Source organism: Lepisosteus platostomus, chromosome 16 (genome assembly GCF_059453375.1).
Source record: "Lepisosteus platostomus isolate fLepPlt1 chromosome 16, fLepPlt1.hap1, whole genome shotgun sequence".
Taxonomy (NCBI): domain Eukaryota; kingdom Metazoa; phylum Chordata; class Actinopteri; order Semionotiformes; family Lepisosteidae; genus Lepisosteus; species Lepisosteus platostomus.
The window spans coordinates 1,832,669-1,852,192 of NC_142626.1; the positions used below are offsets into that span (position 1 = coordinate 1,832,669).

A 19,524-nucleotide genomic window follows, 5' to 3' on the forward strand; every position below is an offset into this window, starting at 1 on the left:
AGGAGACAGACCGAACAGTGCCCTTCCCTGGAAACAGAGCCGGGATCCCCCGAGGAAAATCTCCTGGCTGGAACCCGGCCCCACCCCGGACACCCCGAGCCCCCCCGAACACCCCGTGGCGTCTCTGACCTTTGGCCCCTTTGCCCAGAGTCTTGACATCCGCCGCCGACTTCCCCCACGTCAGGATGTTCCCCTCCGAATCCCCCGTCAGGACGTCTCCCGTCCCGCTGAACACGAAGCACTGGATGAACTTGGGCTTCTTGTATTTCTGAGAGGGTGGGGGGACAGGAGGGCCGTGTTAGTGACCCCTGACCCTCCTCCCATCGGAGCCCCCCGGGACAGCTGCACGGGGGACACCAGGGACACTCACTGACACTGTAGCTCCTGCAAGCTGAGCTGCTGTCTGTAAGCCGGTTTGGGCAGTAGTTACCAGATCGGATCGCTAGAACACCATATTCACCACAGCGCAGGTCCATTTCCTGACTGGGCAGTACAGCACATCCGGGTCGGCCCGGGGCAGTACAGCACATGCGTGTGGAGGCGCAGCCCTGGACGAAGGGCTTTTCCTTTTCCGCCTGTCCCCTTACGTGTCCCTTCCGGGGACGGGTCAAAACCTGACCTGTCAAGGCCTGAGTTTTCATCTTGGGTTGGCCTGCTCTTCCAGAGTGGACCCTGTTGAACTGGGTCAGTCCGGTCCGGTCACCGCTGTGGGAGCGGTTCCGTTTCCCCAGACTGGACCCCGTTGAACTGGGTCAGTCCGGTCCGGTCACTGCTGTGCGAGTGGTTCCGTTTCCCCAGACTGGACCCCGTTGAACCGGGTCAGTCCGGTCCGGTCACCGCTGTGGTAGCGGTTCCGTTTCCCCAGACTGGACCCTGTTGAACTGGGTCAGTCCGGTCCGGTCACCGCTGTGGGAGCGGTTCCGTTTCCCCAGACTGGATCCCGTTGAACCGGGTCAGTCCGGTCCGGTCACCGCTGTGGGAGCGGTTGTTTCCCCAGACTGGATCCCGTTGAACCGGGTCAGTCCGGTCCGGTCACCGCTGTGGGAGCGGTTCCGTTTCCCCAGACTGGATCCCGTTGAACCGGGTCAGTCCGGTCCGGTCACCGCTGTGGGAGCGGTTCTGTTTCCCCAGACTGGACCCTGTTGAACTGGGTCAGTCCAGTCTGGTCACCGCCGTGGGACCGGTTCTGTTTCCCCAGACTGGGTCAGTCCAGTCTGGATGTCGCGGTGCACAACGCGAGTTGTGTTTCCGAGTTCTTTCCGATCCCTGCTGGCCTCACCCCTGTACTCCAGCCCCTCAGGTGGGGGCGCTGACCGATAGCCGGTGCTCGCCGCGGCTCGGCCCCCCCCCCCCCCACGCCGTCACAGCCCCTGTAAGGCGTAGCCCCCTCGTAAGGGTGGGAAACCGCCTCTGGGGGGGGCGCGCGTCTCATTTCTTTTTAAACGTTTTATTTCACGATGAAAGAATTCGCCAACACACCACACATATATACGACCCAAAGTAAAAAAAAAATAATTCCAGCTATCATCTTTCGTTTTGGGATTATATTATTTTTTAAAGACGGATATATACAGAATGAACTATTCGCCTGGTGCCGGCATGAATGGGGGGGGGTTACAACCAGACATATAATCGGCAGAAACGTGACAAATGACCAACAATCTAGACGAGGCGCTTGTCCGATCCGCTTTCACAGAACGGGATCGGGTCCCAGCGGGGCCACCAACCCAGTCCAGACTTGCCTGTATTTGCCAGGCCCATCTGGGGCAGGGTGCCTTTCCAGACGGTGGATTTACATGAATTGACGGTAGTGGGGCGCCGTGTCTGGGGGTCTCTGGCTTGGGGACTGGAAGGTTACGGAGTTCACCCCCCGAGGTGAGCCGGAGCTGTTGCCCTCGGAACGAAAGGGCCCAGCTGGATAAATGGACCCCAATGCGCATTCTGTGCGCTGCTCCGGATGAGGCCTCGTTTTGGAACGGGCTTCTCGGTCTTCTCTGCTAAACTCATCCTGCGGGAGACTCTCTCCCGGAAAGAAAAAACCGGCAAGAGCAGTTTGTCATCGGTGCTTTGAGTGAGCCCTGTACCAGAAAAATTAAAAAAAAAAAACACCGCTGCCCTGGAATCGGTCCAGAGGAATGCAACCCAGACGCAATCCTGGTCTTAAAGGGATACACCCCGCACGCAGAGCGCGGAGGAACTCAGTCTCCTTGGTCTTGGGCAGTGCAACTGGGGGGGAGGCCGGATGAGAGTATTCAAGAGTGCAGTGACCACCTGAAAGGATGATTTCCGTGTCGGCAGAGGACAACAAACACAAGTGGAAACCTGCACTGGAATCGGAGGAGGGGAGACGCTTCTTTACGCAAAGGGTGGTGGGTGCGTGGAACAAACGAGCCGGCTGGCCCATCATTACCATAAGACCCGAACACCAAAGGGGCTAGACGGGGCCGAATGTTTGCAGCGTCCTGATGTCACTTCCTGGTGTAGGAAGAAGGCGAGGTGGGTGGGGGAGGGGGGGTCGGTGTGACAGCCTGATGGGACTCTACACTCCAGCGCCAGCTCTCTCCCAGACTCACCCCGAAAATGCCCTGCTTCTTGGTCAGCGCGCCCCCACTCAGCGTCCAGAAGTAGACGTGGGACTTCCCGCAGGTGATGATGTTGTTGCTGTCGCTGGGGTTGAACTCCACGGCGAACACGGCCTCGTTGGTGCTCTGCAACGCAGACGCGCGCACACACGGGTCAGGGGGATCCCCTCCACACCCAGCAGTGTGTACCCCCCGCCTGGATGAGGCGCCAGTCCGCTCCCCACACACCCCAGCTCTCAGTCCGGCTCTGTCCCGCCGCTACACGAAGTTCACACTGCCCCCCCCCAGCGAGAAAGAGTTAATTAATCCCACCCCCCCACCACCACCACCTTCGCCAGCCACTCTGCAATCTCTCTCGTCTGAGCTCTTTCCTCTCCAGCTGCGCGGCTCTGGAAAAGGCTCTCGTGCCGCACGCCACTCCATCTCTCTCCCCAGGAGAAACATCACCAACAAAAACATTACCTCACCCCCCGAAAAACTACTTTCACTCTTTTGCAAAATATTTACCCAGTTGCCATGGCGCCCGCATGTGCGAATTGCTCTCGGGGTGGGGGGGGGGGGAGATTTTGAAGGCGGCAGATATTTTTCTAAGAGATCTCAAATACCAGGGGCGGCGCTGTGGTCAGCGGCGCTGCCTCACCGCTCTGGGGCCCTGGGTTCGATTCCGGATGTGGGGGAGGGGAGGGCTGGCTGTGTGGAGTTTGCATGTTCCCCCAGTGGGTTGCTGTGGGTCTCCTTCCACAGTCCAAAGACACGCTGGTGGGTACAGGTGGCTCCTGGGAATACTGGTGTGTGTGTGTGTGTGTGTGTGTGTGTGTGTGTGTGCGTGCGTGCGCCTGCCCTGTGATGGACTGGCGTCCCATCCAGGGCGTACCCTGCCTTGTGCCCACTGCTTGCTGGGATACATGCTGGCTTCCAATTGAATATCCAATTGAAGCCTATCCCAGCAAGCAACAGGCACGAAGCAGGGTACACCCTGGAACGCCCCCCAGGGATCAGGGTGACAGGCACCCCCGCTGCGGTCGGTGTCCCGGTAGCTCACCTTAATTTCGGCCACCTTGGAGCCCCTGGCGCAGTCCCACAGCGACAGCATGTGCTCGTTGGAGTCGTCGATCACGCACAGGAACGCCCCCGAGTCCTAGAGGGAGGGCGCAGAGAGACACACGCCGGCTTGAGCTGCCTTCTCTCCCGCCAGTACCAGTGAGCCGGAATCTAACCCCTAATATCCCGCCCCCCCCCTCCCCCCCATGAAGGGGCCGGGTCAGAGTAGTCTGTCTGCTCTCACCAGGTCCACATGTTTTTTTTTGGGGGTGGGGGTGGGGGTGGGGGTGCAAGGACACAGGAGCACTCAAAATGAGGGTGCAGAACGTGCAGACTCCGCACAGACAGGCACCCCAAGCCGGGACTGAACTGAAGCCGCGCTGCTAACTTTTCGGGGGACCCTGTCCGTTTGGGACTGTCTCCCCGTCTTTGTCTCTTCGCCTGCGGGAGCTCCGCTCTGCTCCCCAAAAAAACAAAATCAACCCCGAGGTCTTCCATGAGCTTGCATACTGGCTCACTGCCTGCGCCTACTGCACATCAGGCAGTGTCTATCAGACTGACCGCCTTGCATATTAAGACAGTGAAGGAGCAAATAAAAGGTTTATTCCAGGCTGACCCCCGAAGAAGGCTCCACAGCCGAAACGCTGTGTTTCCTTTCTTCTCTGTTCAGCCTGGAATAAACTTTTTACTTGTTCCTCTGCAGCCTGCGCCTGCTGACGCAGCTCCCGTAGCTACTTGGACTATATTAGACAGTGTCTGACGCTGAGCGAAGTCTTTCAGGCAGCAGCGCGTCTGCGATGGGTTTTGCGCTCCTGTTGCGAGGCTGGGGGCGAGGGCCTCTACAATAACGGCTAATTCAAACCCCAGAACCCCAGAGAACCCCAACAGGTCGCTTTGCTTTTGACCTACCCCGAAGGGACTAGGACCAAGGCTAAAGTGGCTCGGTTCGTTCAGTAATCGACCCCGGTGCTCCCCAGCTTCATTCGAGGCTGGGGGCGAGAGTCTCTACAATAACGGCTAATTCAAACCCCAGAACCCCAGAGAACCCCAACAGGTCTCTTTGCTTTTGACCTACCCCGAAGGGACTAGGACAAAGGCTAAAGTGGCTCGGTTCGTTCAGTAATCGACCCCGGTGCTCCCCAGCTTCATTAGCCGGACAGCGGTCCCAATTAACCAATTAAGGTTAATTGAAAACCAGAAGACCCAGCTGTCCTTCGGCGATCAGGGCGACCCGGCACGGCGCTAGGGCTCCGAGCATGGCTGCGCGTCACGCGTGCGGGTCACACTCACGGCGTGCGAGAAGGCCACGGAGCCCACGCCCCTCTCGAAGCAGCCCGTCCCGATCTGCTGCAGGGTGGCCAGCGTGGACGAGTCCCAGATGTGGACGAAGGGCTGCAGGGGCTGCCGGGGGACAGACACAGACGGACGGGCTTTCAGGGACCCAGCAGCAGCTGGAGACCCTGCGGTTCGATCTGAGGTACTCTTCTCATCCCCCACAGGGGACGCTGAAGCAGCAGGAGGTTCAACATACAACACATGACGGCTAAAACAACATTGCTCAGAAACAAAAATACACACAACAAATAAACACAGCCATCGGACCATGAAAATGATTATGAAAGTGACAGGGGTAACTTGTAGGTAATAAAGCACACACACATCTGCAGAGGGGGCTCTGTCCAATAGACATCATATCGCTCAGACTTCTGACACGGTGGTTTGGAGGCCTGATCTAAATTTCCTTTTTATTTGTCTCGCACTGAGCGCAGACGAAATGTCCTCAAGAGCACCGTACTGAAGCCCTGAACCCGCTGGCTGGGGCTCACCTTGCCATCCTTGTCCACCCCCGCGCTCTGTCCTGAGGCCACGCGGACTCGGTCAGGATGCACGGCCAGGCTGAAGCGGGAAAAAAAACCCCACAGAAACACTCTCTCAGGTTCTGGAAGATCAGCCGACCACACAGACCGCAGGGTGAGCGCCCCCTACTGGTCCTACGTGTGTGAACCTCTTCCAGCAGCAGCCTCGGCTCTCCCAGGAGTCTCCCCTCCAGGTACTGGCCAGGCTCACACTGCTGGGCTCCAGTTCTCTCTTTCAGACTGATCAGTCAGGAATCACTCCCAGCTCTCTCTCTCTCTCAGACTGATCAGTCAGGAATCACTCCCAGCTCTCTCTCTCAGACTGATCAGTCAGGAATCACTCCCAGCTCTCTCTCTCTGACTGATCAGTCAGGAATCACTCCCAGCTCTCTCTCTCTCTGACTGATCAGTCAGGAATCACTCCCAGCTCTCTCTCTCTCTCAGACTGATCAGTCAGGAATCACTCCCAGCTCTCTCTCTCTCTGACTGATCAGTCAGGAATCACTCCCAGCTCTCTCTCTCTCTGACTGATCAGTCAGGAATCACTCCCAGCTCTCTCTCTCTCTCAGACTGATCAGTCAGGAATCACTCCCAGCTCTCTCTCTCTCTCTCAGACTGATCAGTCAGGAATCACTCCCAGCTCTCTCTCTCTCAGACTGATCAGTCAGGAATCACTCCCAGATACTCAGGCGATAAACGAAGGCGGACGCACAGGTAGGTGCTGTTGCCGTGATACTGACCAGCGCACACAGTCGGTGTGTTTGAGGTAGTGGCGCTGTGTCCTGTGGTTGATGTGGTACAGCACCACCACGCAGGCGATGAAATAGACCACCTCCCCCGAGGGCAGCAGGTACAGGTTGGAGCGACAGTCCCGCCCCCTGTAACCATAACTACGGGGCGGAGTCAAGGCAAAAGGAGGCGGGGCAAAAAGCACCCTGAGTTTCAGAGGGGCTCTATAGGAGTTCCACACCTGTGTCGAGATCAGGGTCTTCAAGAGCAAACGACATAACGGGGTGATTTCAAGAAAAAGATCCATCCGTTTTCTAAGTTCTTTACCCCACACAAGGTCGTGGGGGAGCTGGAGTCTATCCCAGCAGAAAGGGGCAGGAGACAGGGTACAGCCTGGACAGGACACCAGTTCATCTCAGGACACACACACACACAGGGCCAGTTTTCACCACCCAGCATGTCTTCGGACTCTGGGAAGAAACCCAAGTGAACACAGGGGGAACACGCAAACTCCACACAGACAGCACCCCAGGCGTTGAACCCAGGGCCCCTGCGCTCTGAGGCAGCATTGCACTGACCCCTGTGTCACCGTGCCACCTCAAAAAAAAAAGTTAGAGATAAAAACAAGGGATTTACAATGGATCCAAAGGCTTCTAGAGAGCGTCTGTCCCCTTATTCTCAGACATACAGAACATCCTATATTGGCTTAATTCTGCAATGCTGTACACTTGGCCAGCACATCAAAGGCCGTCCCACATGTTGGTTTTGCCAGGACAGTGGGAGACCCCAGATGAGAACGCTTTTTCCTCAGCGGGGAGGCGGGACATAAAAAAAAGGATACACCCAATCCAGCTCCAGCTTCTCTGTGGGCGGCTCCATCCTGAGATCCTCGTAGTTCTGGATGTTGGAGGGGATGTACATCGTGATTGGCCGTCCCCGGATGAACATCTTGATTGACTGGCCTGTAGACCAACGAGGGGGGACAGGGAGGGGCGAATAAGGAATTGTCTTGAGAAAAGAAACACATTGGTACACATATCCTACTGTGCTCACTGATGGTGTGCAAACTGTCCACTCATGTCCCCCCAGAAAGAATCTGGCCTTCGGGAACTCTTTCCTGTTTTATTCTATCCCTTATTTGGCTGGCACTCGAGAGAATTCTGGAACGGCACACGTTTCCAAACGGGGAAACACCCGAAACAAAACCTGTTGTGCGACAAGGCTTTCGGAAGAAGGAGCCGAGGGGCACTGGGCGAATGTGGCCTACAACCACGAAGGTGCAGCACGGAAAATAACCCCTCCGGCCGACTTCCTGCGGAGAGTCGCGTCAGGAAACTGTCGACCTGCCGGATGGGGGCCGTGACTAAAACTTCTTCAAGCTCCTCCAAAAGCGTTAAAAGAGTTCCAGACAGGCTCGGTCACTCACCAGACGAAGGTAAACAAACCCCAGGGCCCAGCTCGGCGTATTATTTTAAAAAAACTACAAGTTGGGAGGGCTTAGGACAGGCTTCCAATAAGCATCCGCCGAGACAGAAACCTGGGGTACGGTCACCCCGAAGGGCACAGATGACCCCAGAATGGTGTCAGAATGATCCCCCGGTGCTGGTCGACAGAATGTGGGCGACCTAGCGCCGCGGCTGCAGGTGCACCCCCAAAACTGTGTAAGAAACGCAGGGGGGCATTCGGTTGAACTATCGCAGCTGCAGACAGCGGCTCTGGACAGCTGCAGACACGACCCCCAGGCCTCTGCACTATATGGGCGCTATCTGGGGGTGCAGTGCCGCCCCACGTGTCTCGGGCTGGCGCCTGGCCCACGCCGGCAGGCCACCGTGGCCCTGATTTCCCCAAGTCGGGGTACACAGCGCTCGACACACGCTGTCTTGCTTTGGGCTTGAGCTTCTCAGCAGCAAACGCAGTCTCTGACCTTGGCTGTATGTCCCTCTCCTGGATCCCGTAGACCCTGTTAAAAAACAAACAAAGCAGAGGATAAACAGGAGCGACAGGACGGCAGGAGCAAGCCTGTTTCAGAAGGGGGTGGGGGGGGGGGTGGGGACACTCCTTTACACCAAGAGTGGCGGGGGTCTGGAACGAGGTCCTGTGAGGAATCCCTGGGCGAGGTCTGAAAGCGGGTCAGCGCCGCCGGGGAGAGAGAGAGAGAGCGATGACGCGCGTGTTGTCTTCTCTCCTGAGCTCGAGCGGCGCGGGGCGAGACCGATGATCTCACGGGTTAAGAATGGGGAGACTCGCCAGCGAAAGGGAGGGAGGAGGAAAAAAAAAAGGCTCATTCATCACCAGGGCCACAGCCCTTGGAGACGCCTGTCGGCGCCGCTAACCGCAGAACACAGCGGGAGAGGCCATCAAACGAGACTCTTTCACTACTCCGCCACGCCGGCCTGGTGTGGCGTCGCAGGAGCTGCACCCCCCGGAGGAGGGCGGAGTCGCCCCCTTCCTGCGCCAAAGCGAGAGGCGGCTCTTTACGCCGAGAGTGGCGGGTGCCTGGAAGCTGTTCGCGCCCGCGCGCGCGCGCGGAAGGGGAGCTTTTTAAAAAGAAAAACAAAACACTGAGGTTTGAAAACGAGGCACTGCAAGTGTGCAGAGCCCTAGATCCTGCAGGGTGGGTGGGGGTCGGTTAATCAGTAGGAACAGCCCGACAATCACCCTCTCCCAGCGGGGTGAATGCACACCTCGGACATCGTCAATGCGCAGAGCGATCTTTAAACCACACACGGTGCTTTCTCAGTTTCCCGACTTCGGGAAGAATGAGGGAGCTTTTACGTTACCTGAGCTGGAAACGAGGTCTTTAGCTCGGCTGTGGATACAAGCAGAGAGAGAGAGAGAGGGAAAGAAAAAAAGGAAATTAATTTCGTTCAGAGGTTTTAGATTTCTCTAATCTTGTCCACCTCATTTCTGAAAACTCCCCCCCCCGGTGTTCAGAGAGGGGTCCTGTCCTCCTGCTGTGGCCTGTCGGTCACTTTTCGGGCATCGGTTCAAAAAAGGGGGCGTCGGGTCCTGGTCCCGGAGGGGCTGGTGTCAATCCTAGTCGGCCTTTGAGAACCCACGCCGATCCAGAACCAGTGGCCCGAAAGGCTGGAATGAGGGGCTCGTCCTCGGTGGCTGGTTTTTAAATCGGTCCAGTGTGAGTCATTTTCTAACCCTGCCTTCCAGTTCAGGGCCGGGCGTGGGGTGGGGAGCCGGAGCCTATCCCAGCAAGCAAGGGGGAAACGGCGGGGTACACCCTGGACAGGACACCAGTCCCTCACAGGACACACACCGACATGCACACACACACAGGGAGAACGTGCAAACTCCACACAGACAGTTGGGAACAGAACCCAGGGCCCGCTGCACCACTGTGCTGCCCAGTAGCCTTCATCATGCTCCGTAACAATTACATACAATAAAACCGCACAGCAGATTGGAGGGACCCCCGAACCCGGTTAACAGGACCCCAAGGCCCCCCCCCCCCCCCGCCACCCCTCACCTCTCCAAGCTGGGGGACCGCGAGAGCAGGTTGGTGGAGGAGGCCGCCTTGCGCCCCAGTTTCTGTTTGCTCTTCTCCAGCCCGTCCTTCACCAGCTTGTCGGAGGAGCTGTTTCGGCGGAACCTGGCGAGGAGCCGGGAGGGGGGGAGACAGAGTCAAACACGGGGGTGCCAGAACAGGACACCCCAACAGCCACCCGGCAGAAGAACACGGGTTAGGGGACACAGGGGGCGTTCCGGGATCGTGCAGGACGACACGCGTGGAGATCTTTGGGAAGGGCGGTAGGGGTACCAGGATTTCAATCACCAAGCCAAGCAGGTTAATGTTGATTCGGAGAGAAGAGGCAAGGGGGGGGGGGGGGGGGTTAGATTTCACAGTTAATATCGTTCATTGTCAGAACCAGGCAGAGACGGACGCAGCCCAGAAAAAAATAAGCACAGCGGTTTAAAAACATTCAAGAGCCCAGCGCTTTGTGGATCCCTTAATGGACCCAGCCCGGGCTCAGCCACAGAGGCCCCGACAGACACTGCCATCTCACCGCGGCCACACGGGGGCGCCGTTCGCAAAGCAGGCCGGGAGTTCTCACCAGCGCGCGTCCCTGATGGCCTCATGGCCCAGAGGTACGTTCTTAAAACTCTGGACACAGTGCGCCCCTTGCGTTGCCGGTGTTGGACTAATACCGCGACCGGTTCGCCGGCCCCGTGCGGGTCATCACGCCGTCAGACCTGCGCACCTGGCCCTCAGGTGTTCTTCCACACGTTAGCGATGATTATTCAAGAATCAATCAATCAATCAATCAATCAATCAATCAATCGATGCAGCTCTCAGCAGCGAAGCAGGACGCTGCACTGGGCCTCACAGGGCTCTCCCCCCCGAGGGGAGACGGCCACGTCACGTGGAAATCGGGCAAACGTGCGCAGTGGCGCTCTGCCGACCAGCAGGTGGCGCTGGTGCTCGTCCCGCCCTGCGCCCTGCAGCGTTACGGCTCAAACGGGCGAGTCGGCTCTCAGCGTGACTCGTGAGAAAGAAGAGGAAGGGGTGTCACGTGTGGAAAAAGAAAGAGGAAGGGGGGAGCGCGGAGCGAGCAAAGCTGAATCACGAGGCGAGGGGGGGGGGGGGGGGGAGGAGGACTCCACAAGCCATGCAGGGTGTGAGGGTGGGGGCGGGAGGGGGAGGGGGGGGGACACGGCAGGAGGGACGCACAGAGTCTTCTTCCCGTCTTCCAGCACCGGGGACAGCCGGCCGGCCTTGGGGCTGGAGGAGGAGGAGGAGGAGGAGGTGGGGGCCGCCGCTTCCTTCCTGGGGGGGCAGCCTTCGGTCCTGGCCGGCGTGGGGTCCTGCTGCTGGGGGGCGGCGCTGGGCCCCGGCGGCTCCCCGGCCTCCTCGCGGGTCTCCCCCTGGTCCCCCAGCAGCCCCGGGAAGGAGCTGGGCCGGATGGGCTCCTCCATGGGGCCCCCCGCCCCCGGGTGCCCGCCGGGCTCCTCCTCCTCCTCCTCCTCCTCTTCCTCCTCCGCGCCAGGCTGCTCCAGGGCGTCCTCCAGGCACAGGCTCAGCGCGGCCCGGGTCCGAGCCAGCGGGACCTTCTCCGGGGGGGGGCGGTGAGCCGGCTGGCCCTCCGGCGGGGGGTCGGTCTGGGTGCCCGCGTCCCTCTGCCTCCGGCGGGAGAGACCTCCTTCCTCATCCTCGTCCGGGTTCGCCGCTCGGCTGGAAACGGGCACCACACACACACACACAGACAGACACAGTAGCAGCACGACGCAACACGCGCAACAACACAGCGGCAAGCGAGCGGAGACACGCAAACCGGGGCTGCGAGTGTGCGCGCTCGTGGTGCCCAGGACGGCTCGTTTTCCTGCCACGTGACCGCCAGGCGCAGGACCGCAGGGGGTCGCTGGGTGGGCGAGGGCGAGGGCGGGCTCGAGACTGGCCAGCGTAAGCTGGGTCTACTGCTGTGCACATTGGGCTCCTGGTGAAACAGCGCCCCCTGCAGGCTCAGCGGCCCTGCCTGCTACAAACTTAATGAGCGGCTGAGAACGGGGGGGGATCTCCGGCCCTGGTCGTGGGGAACCCCAGTCCAGTCAGTCACCCTGAATCAGGGGTCTCCAGCCGCGGTGATGGCAGCAGCCTGGGTTCAGAGGATTTGGGGACTGCGGGAGGGGGGTCCAGGCGTCCCAGGGGCCTCCCCCCCAACCCCGTGCCTCCTGAGGAGAGAGATCAAGGCCCCGCACCCCCACCTGTCCCACCCCTCCCTGCCCCACCCCCCAGCTCGTCCCATCCCACCCCTTCCTGTCCCCGCCCCAATCTCACCCGCCCCGCCCACAGCTTCCTGCCACGCCCCCACCTTGTCCTGCCCCGCCTCTTCCCACCCGCCCTGCCCACATCCTGCCCCACCCACACTTTCCTGCCCTGCCTCCTATCTCGCCCTGCCCCGCCCCTTCCTGCCCCACCCAAACCTTCCTGTCCCGCCCCATCTCACCAACCCAGCCCACTTCCTGTCTCGCCCCACCCTGCCCCCTTCCTGACTCACCCCTCCCTGCCCCGCCCCCCATCTCACCTGCCCCGCCCACTTCCTGTCCCACCCACACCTTCCTGTCCCGCCCCATCTCACCCACCCCGCCCACCTCCTGTCTTGCCCCTTCCCGCCCCGCCCCGCCCCGCCCCGCCCCCTCGGGGTACCTTGCAGCAGGGAGGTGCCGAGTGCAGTCCGGGACCGAGCTGGTGGACAGCTTGCGGGCGCCGGAGAAGCCCTCGCTGCAGCAGGCGTGGTTGAAGGCTCTGGCGGCGCCGGGGCTCACTGGACCGGGAGAGAAGCGACAGTCGAGCGCTGGGGGACGCGCTCTGGGGTGTGTGTGTGTGTGTGTGGGGGGGTCCTGCGTCTGGAGACGGGGGGGGGACCCCGCTGAAGGGGCAGGTACCTGCAATGAGCTGCTGCTTGATCAGAGGGATCTGCTGGTCGTAGATCCGGAGCCGCCGCAGCGCGTCCGCCAGCGAGGACTTCAGCAGCGTGATCTCGTCCTCCTGCGCCTGCAGGCGCACCTCCATCAGGGACAGCCGGTCGGGGAAGCCCACGCTGCTGCCCGCCGAGACGTCTTCTACACGCGCAGAGAGAGAGAGGGCAGCCAATCAGAGAGGGGCTGGGAGAGAGGACAGCCAATCAGAGAGAGGGCAGCCCATCAGAATGGGCCTGGGAGAGAGGACAGCCAATCAGAGAGGGGCTGGGAGAGAGGACAGCCAATCGGAGAGAGGGCAGCCCATCAGAGAGGGGCTGGGAGAGAGGGCAGCCCATCAGAGAGAGGGCAGCCCATCAGAGAGGGGCTGGGAGAGAGGACAGCCAATCAGAGAGAGGACAGCCCATCAGAGATGGGCTGGGAGAGAGGACAGCCAATCGGAGAGAGGGCAGCCCATCAGAGATGGGCTGGGAGAGAGGACAGCCAATCGGAGAGAGGCTGGGAGAGAGGACAGCCAATCGGAGAGAGGACAGCCCATCAGAGATGGGCTGGGAGAGAGGACAGCCAATCGGAGAGAGGGCAGCCCATCAGAGAGGGGCTGGGAGAGAGGACAGCCAATCGGAGAGAGGGCAGCCCATCAGAGAGGGGCTGGGAGAGAGGGCAGCCAATCAGAGAGAGGGCAGCCCATCAGAGAGGGGCTGGGAGAGAGGGCAGCCAATCAGAGAGAGGGCAGCCCATCAGAATGGGCCTGGGAGAGAGGACAGCCAATCAGAGAGGGGCTGGGAGAGAGGACAGCCAATCAGAGAGAGGGCAGCCCATCAGAGAGGGGCTGGGAGAGAGGACAGCCAATCAGAGAGGGGGAGCACCCCTCCCATAAGGATCAAGCTCTTCAGGACTATTCAGTTGCAGGCAGCAGGAACAAGGGAACGAGTTTGACCGGATTTCGCCACTCCCCTCATCGCCTTCAGCACCTTCCCCTCCCAGCCCCCCCCCTCTCTCTCCCGTGCTCCTGGCCCCCGGCACAGACAGCCCAGCGGATCCGCTTCCCAGCTCACATTCCCACAGCCTCTGTAACCTCTCACACACTCACTATCACACACACACTCACTGTCACACACTGACTGTCTCACTATCTCACACACACACACTCTGACACACACTGTCACACACACACACTCACTGACACACGCTGACTGTCTCACTATCTCACACACACACACACTCTGACACACACTGTCACACACCCTCATTGTCACACACACACACACTCAGTCACACTATCTCACTATTACACACACACTCACTTGTCACTGTCTCACTATCACACCCTGCCTGTCACACTGTCTCACTATCACACACACACTCACTGTCACACACTCACACTGTCACACACCCTCCCTGTCACACTGTCTCACTATCACACACACACTCACACTCACTGTCACACACACACTCACTGTCACACCCTCCCTGTCACACTGTCTCACTATCACACACACACTCACACTCACTGTCACACACACACTCACTGTCACACTATCGCACATACTCACACTGTCACACACTCACACTGTCACACACCCTCACTGTCACACTCACACCCTCACTGTCACACTCACTATCACACCCTCCCTGTCACACTGTCTCACTATCACACACACACTCACTGTCACACACACACTCACTGTCACACTATCACTCACACCCTCCCTGTCACACTCACACCCTCCCTGTCACACTGTCTCACTATCACACACACACTCACTATCGCACTCACACACTCCCAGTGTCACTCACTCAGTCTATCACACTCACACTCACTATCACACTCACACTCACTATCACACTCACTGTCACACTCTCTCCTACCACGCCGCACTCCGGAACCCAAGTCCCTACAGCCTGGTGCCAGAACGTCCCCGCCAGGCCCTCCTGTGGAAATCTGGGAGAGGAGGGTCCCGAAAGGCTGCTCCAGTAGAAGCAGAAAGAGAAACTGTCCGAAAGGAATTCTGCAGGATGCTCCCAGCAATCCCGAAGGATTTCCGCCTGCCAAAGACTTCCAAATCTAAATCGCATTATTTTGCAGTTGTTTTAAAAAACGTCCCGCTGCCGTTCTGTGCGAATGTTTATTTCGATGAACCGCCAGTCCTTCCTGTGTATTTTCTCCGCATGACGTATACGATTTCTTTGTTGTTAAACGAGGTGAATTTGGTGTTTTCAGGGATTTGAAAAACAGCGTCGTTACATCACATTAACACCATCCCCACCTCGGGCGCGTTTTTTTGGGGGGTTTTTGGTTCTGACCTGCCTCCCTGCTGTCCCCCTGCTGCTCTGCATCCTTCCTGTCCCGTCTCCAGCACACGCAGACACACACTCGGACTCCGAGTGCCGTCAAGGAGGATCTCCGAGCTCTCTGCTGTCCTGCTGTCCTGCAGCTCTGCTGTCCTGCTACTCTGCAGTCCTGCTGCCCTGGTGTCCTGCTGTCCTACAGCTCTGCTGCCCTGCTGCCCTGCTGTCCTGCTGTCCTGCTGTCCTGCTGTCCTGCTACTCTGCAGTCCTGCTGTCCTGCTGTCCTGCTGTCCTGCTACTCTGCAGTCCTGCTGCCCTGGTGTCCTGCTGTCCTGCTGTCCTGAACCTGGTAGTGATCTTGGTAATGCGAGCGCAGGACTCTGGGCAGCGTCTGCGTGCTGAGGCCTTCAGGAGAGCCTGCCTGCCAGATGAATCTCACTTTTCCCACCACCTCTCCCCCCCCCCTCCCGTCTCTTTTCCCCACTCTTCCTTTCCCCACTCTTCCTTTCCCCACTCTTCCTTTCGAGCGCCGCGCCGCCCCGCGAGGTGAATCACTCCGCCCGCTCTCCGGAGAGAGAGAGAGGGGGAACCGAATTCCTACAGCAGCTGCACAGGGAGGCCGAGGAGCGCCTGGCCGCCCTCCGCGTTCCGAGCGGAATTCTTGGAGGCGATCCCTGGGCCCGCTCCTCAAGGAGACCCGGCTCGTTCGGTTTTATTTTTTTTACATTTTTTTTTTGTTTGGCGTTTGTTTGCTGCGTTTACTCGCGGAATGCTCTCCCACGCTGTCCTGCGCACTTGGCAGGGCTCCCTCACCTCCACAGGCCCCCAGAACAAACATCCCATTCCTGGGAATCCACTGTGGTCAGACGCGCATCGAAACTGCGAGATAATTAAAATCCCCAAATCATGCGAGCTACTGCACGGGAGCACCGAGGCCGGGCTGCACTCTGGTTTCCAGGCACTGCTGCATCACGAGTGCGTTTATCTGCGAGGGGGGTGGGACAGTGGCGCAGGGGTCAGCTAGACCAGTGGGTTCAATTCTGGACCCGGGGCGCTGTCTGTGTGGAGTTTGCATGTTCTCCACGGGTTTTGTGTGGGTTTCCTCCCACGCAGTCCAGAGACAGGCTGGTGGGTTAATGGGCTCCTGAGAAAACTGGCCCTGGTGTGTGTGGGTGTGTGGGTGTCATGACAAACTGGTGTGCCCGCTGCTTGACTCTCTGGCCAACCCTGAGCTGGATGAGGCCGTTACGAAAATCCCCAAACTACTGCGTTTGAGCACTGACCAGAAATACGACATTGAATACAACAATGAGCACCCAGAATCCGCACTCTCGTCACGCGGGTGCACACCCAGAATCCCGCACTCTCGTCACACGGGTATGCACCCAGAATCCCGCTCTCTCGTCACACGGATTCGCACCCAGAATCCCGCACTCTCATCACACAGATTCGCACCCAGAATCCCGCACTCTCATCACACAGATTAGCACCCAGAATCCCGCACTCTCGTCACGCGGGTGAGCACCCAGAATCCCGCACTCTCGTCACGCGGGTGAGCACCCAGAATCCCGCACTCTCGTCACACGGATTCGCACCCAGAATCCAGCACTCTCGTCACACGGATTCGCACCCAGAATCCCGCTCTCTCGTCACACGGGTGAGCACCCAGAATCCCGCGCTCTCTCGTCACCGAGATTCCCAACCACCTTGCTAGCCCACATTGCTTGTGCTCTCTTTAATAATATACCCCCCCTCCACACACACACACACACACACGCACACCCACCCACCCACACACACCCTGGACAACATGCAGGAGCTTTCTCCGGTTCTGTTCGTCCAGGGATATTCTCGCGATCCGACCCAGAGCAACGGGCAGGAACACTCAACCCCGGTTCGAACCTTGAGGATCCTGTCTCATCGGCTTCAGCAACAAGGCAAGGGCAGCTTGTGGCAGACACCCACCACCCTCAGCGTACAGAGCCTCCTCCTACTCCCCTTCTTCCTAAAGGGCCGAGCTCGTGCTGTCTGTGTCCCCTGACTCCGACACCGGCAGGAACTCGGAGCGAAACGCCACTGACAGAGTTAACCTCTGTCTCCAGCGAGTGGTCACCTGCCCTTCCTCTGCTCGGGCGGAAGTTTGCTCAGCTGCGGGGAGAGAGAGCGAGGGGGGGGAGGGGTGCTGTGGTTTCGGGGGGGTCCTGGCCAGCGAGGGGGGGAGGGAGCCAGGAAATCACACGTCAGGAGCCCCCCACTCTCTCCCCCACTTCCTGTCACTCACAGCGACAGTTACGGCAGAGCGAGACTGGAGACACCTCCGCCTGCCTTTAGGGGAGAAGTTCCCAGCCTGCGCCCCAGTCTCCCCCAAACCAGATCCCCAACCTGCGCCTCCTTTTCACTTCGACCAGATCCCCAGCCTGCGCCCCCATTTCCCCCAAGCCAGATCTCCAGCCCTGCACCCCCGTTTCTCTCCAACCAGATCCCCAACCTGCGCCCCCATTTCCCCCAAGCCAGATCTCCAGCCCTGCACCCCCGTTTCTCTCCAACCAGATCCCCAGCCTCCGCCCCCATTTCCCCCAAGCCAGATCTCCAGCCCTGCACCCCCGTTTCTCCCCAACCAGATCCCCAGCCTGCGCCCCCATTTCCCCCAAGCCAGATCTCCAGCCCTGCACCCCCGTTTCACTCCAACCAGATCCCCCAACCTGCGCCCCAGTCTCCCCCAAACCAGATCTTTAGCCCTGCGCTAAACGGGGGGGTTCAGCAGATACCCGTCGCCCCCCCCCCCCCCCCCCCGCCAAACGACGCAGACACAGAGGAACTGAGCGAGTCGAGAGACCGGGCCGGTCAGCCTTCGCCGGGGGGGGGGGGAGGTGGGAGTGGTCATCCTGCAGGCCGGGGGGGGCTCCGACAATGGGCCCCATTCTCTCAGCGGCCCACGTCCATCGTTAACGGGCCGCCTGGACTCGAGCTCCTCGGACTGGAATGCGGCGCAGCAGACACAGAGACCGCCGCACAACAAAGGGCTTCAGTGTCCGCAGAGGACTGGCGCTGTACGGTTACGCAACGGCCTCTCAAAACAAAAAAAGAGTTTCAAGAACAAAGGCAGCTCAGCTCAGCTCGGCTCGGCTCGGCTCGGCTGGCCGGCCTGCTCCGACACGAGGAGAATCTCCTCGCCGGGCCCGGCCGGTACCGAGGTGCGGGACCTCTCAGGAAATCCAGCTTGCTGCTGTGAGGAGGGGGGGGGCGCTGGCGGACCAGCAGGGGGCGCTGTCCCCCTCCCCACCCCCCCGGATCAGTGTTTCCTAATGTAGTGCCCCCAGCATGGTGACTAGGGATGCTGACCTTCACTGCGCTGGACTGTGCTTTTACCCTGATCTCACTGGGCTTTACTGCGCTGGACTGTGCTTGTACCCTGATCTCACTGGGCTTTACTGCGCTGGACTGTGCTTTTACCCTGATCTCACTGGGCTTTACTGCGCCGGACTGTGCTTTTACCCTGATCTCACTGGGCTTTACTGCGCCGGACTGTGCTTTTACCCTGATCTCACTGGGCTTTACTGCGCCGGACTGTGCTTTAACCCTGATCTCACTGGGCTTTACTGCGCTGGACTGTGCTTTTACCCTGATCTCACTGGGCTTTACTGCACCGGACTGTGCTTTTACCCTGATCTCACTGGGCTTTACTGCGCTGGACTGTGCTTTTACCCTGATCTCCCTGGGCTTTACTGCGCTGGACTGTGCTTTTACCCTGATCTCACTGGGCTTTACTGCGCTGGACTGTGCTTTTACCCTGATCTCACTGGGCTTTACTGCGCTGTACTGTGCTTTTACCCTGATCTCACTGGGCTTTACTGCGCTGGACTGTGCTTTTACCCTGATCTCACTGGGCTTTACTGCGCTGGACTGTGCTTTTACCCTGATCTCACTGAGCTTTACTGCGCTGGACTGTGCTTTTACCCTGATCTCACTGGGCTTTACTGCGCTGGACTGTGCTTGTACCCTGATCTCACTGGGCTTTACTGCGCTGTACTGTGCTTTTACCCTGATCTCACTGGGCTTTACTGCGCTGGACTGTGCTTTTACCCTGACCTCACTGGGCTTTACTGCGCTGTACTGTGCTTTTACCCTGATCTCACTGCGCTTTACTGCGCTGGACTGTGCTTTTACCCTGATCTCACCACAAGGGACAACACAAGGGAGACTGTCAAGCCCTACAGACAAGCCCACAACAGCCACACTGGGCGTCTAAGTGCCTTCTGCTCTCATCCAATTTTCGATTCTCCCGAAATTATCCCACAACTCCACAGCACGCACTGCGTGTGCACGCAGCCACACCCGACCCCGCCAGATCCCCGAAGGGAGGCGCATTTCGGACCCAGGACCGCGGGCGCCTCTTTACACAAAGAGAGGTGGGAGTCTGCAACAAGCAGCCCCACCGGCCGCTCAAAACCCTCACGAGCTATCGGCCGTGCGTAACCCCCTGCCGAGGCTGGCAGAGAAAGCAAGCAAAAGACACGCGTGGGAGGGAACAGGGCTTCGCGACAGGTGCCTGCTTGGAAATGACGCACTTCCGCTGCTGTCAGGACGCGTCCCCAGGA

The 19,524-nt window shown here is 59.3% G+C and overlaps 1 protein-coding gene across 2 annotated transcripts in view; it reads right to left on the minus strand.

Moving 5' to 3' along the window:
* Positions 1-19,524, minus strand: part of eml3 (EMAP like 3) — a 31,518-nt gene that overhangs the window by 10,901 nt on the left and 1,093 nt on the right. Inside the window, exons 2-14 of one of the 2 annotated variants that reach the window (XM_088609030.1) lie at positions 12,605-12,781; positions 12,366-12,483; positions 10,893-11,393; positions 9,690-9,812; positions 8,989-9,017; positions 8,133-8,168; positions 7,050-7,170; positions 6,220-6,369; positions 5,450-5,519; positions 4,914-5,024; positions 3,625-3,720; positions 2,574-2,708; positions 130-268 (exon numbers count right to left, since the gene is read on the minus strand). In XM_088609030.1, the coding sequence (XP_088465156.1) occupies positions 130-268; positions 2,574-2,708; positions 3,625-3,720; positions 4,914-5,024; positions 5,450-5,519; positions 6,220-6,369; positions 7,050-7,170; positions 8,133-8,168; positions 8,989-9,017; positions 9,690-9,812; positions 10,893-11,393; positions 12,366-12,483; positions 12,605-12,781 (1,806 nt within the window). The remainder of the gene's footprint in view (positions 1-129; positions 269-2,573; positions 2,709-3,624; positions 3,721-4,913; positions 5,025-5,449; positions 5,520-6,219; positions 6,370-7,049; positions 7,171-8,132; positions 8,169-8,988; positions 9,018-9,689; positions 9,813-10,892; positions 11,394-12,365; positions 12,484-12,604; positions 12,782-19,524) is intronic. The other variant, XM_088609031.1, reaches the window with a different exon arrangement.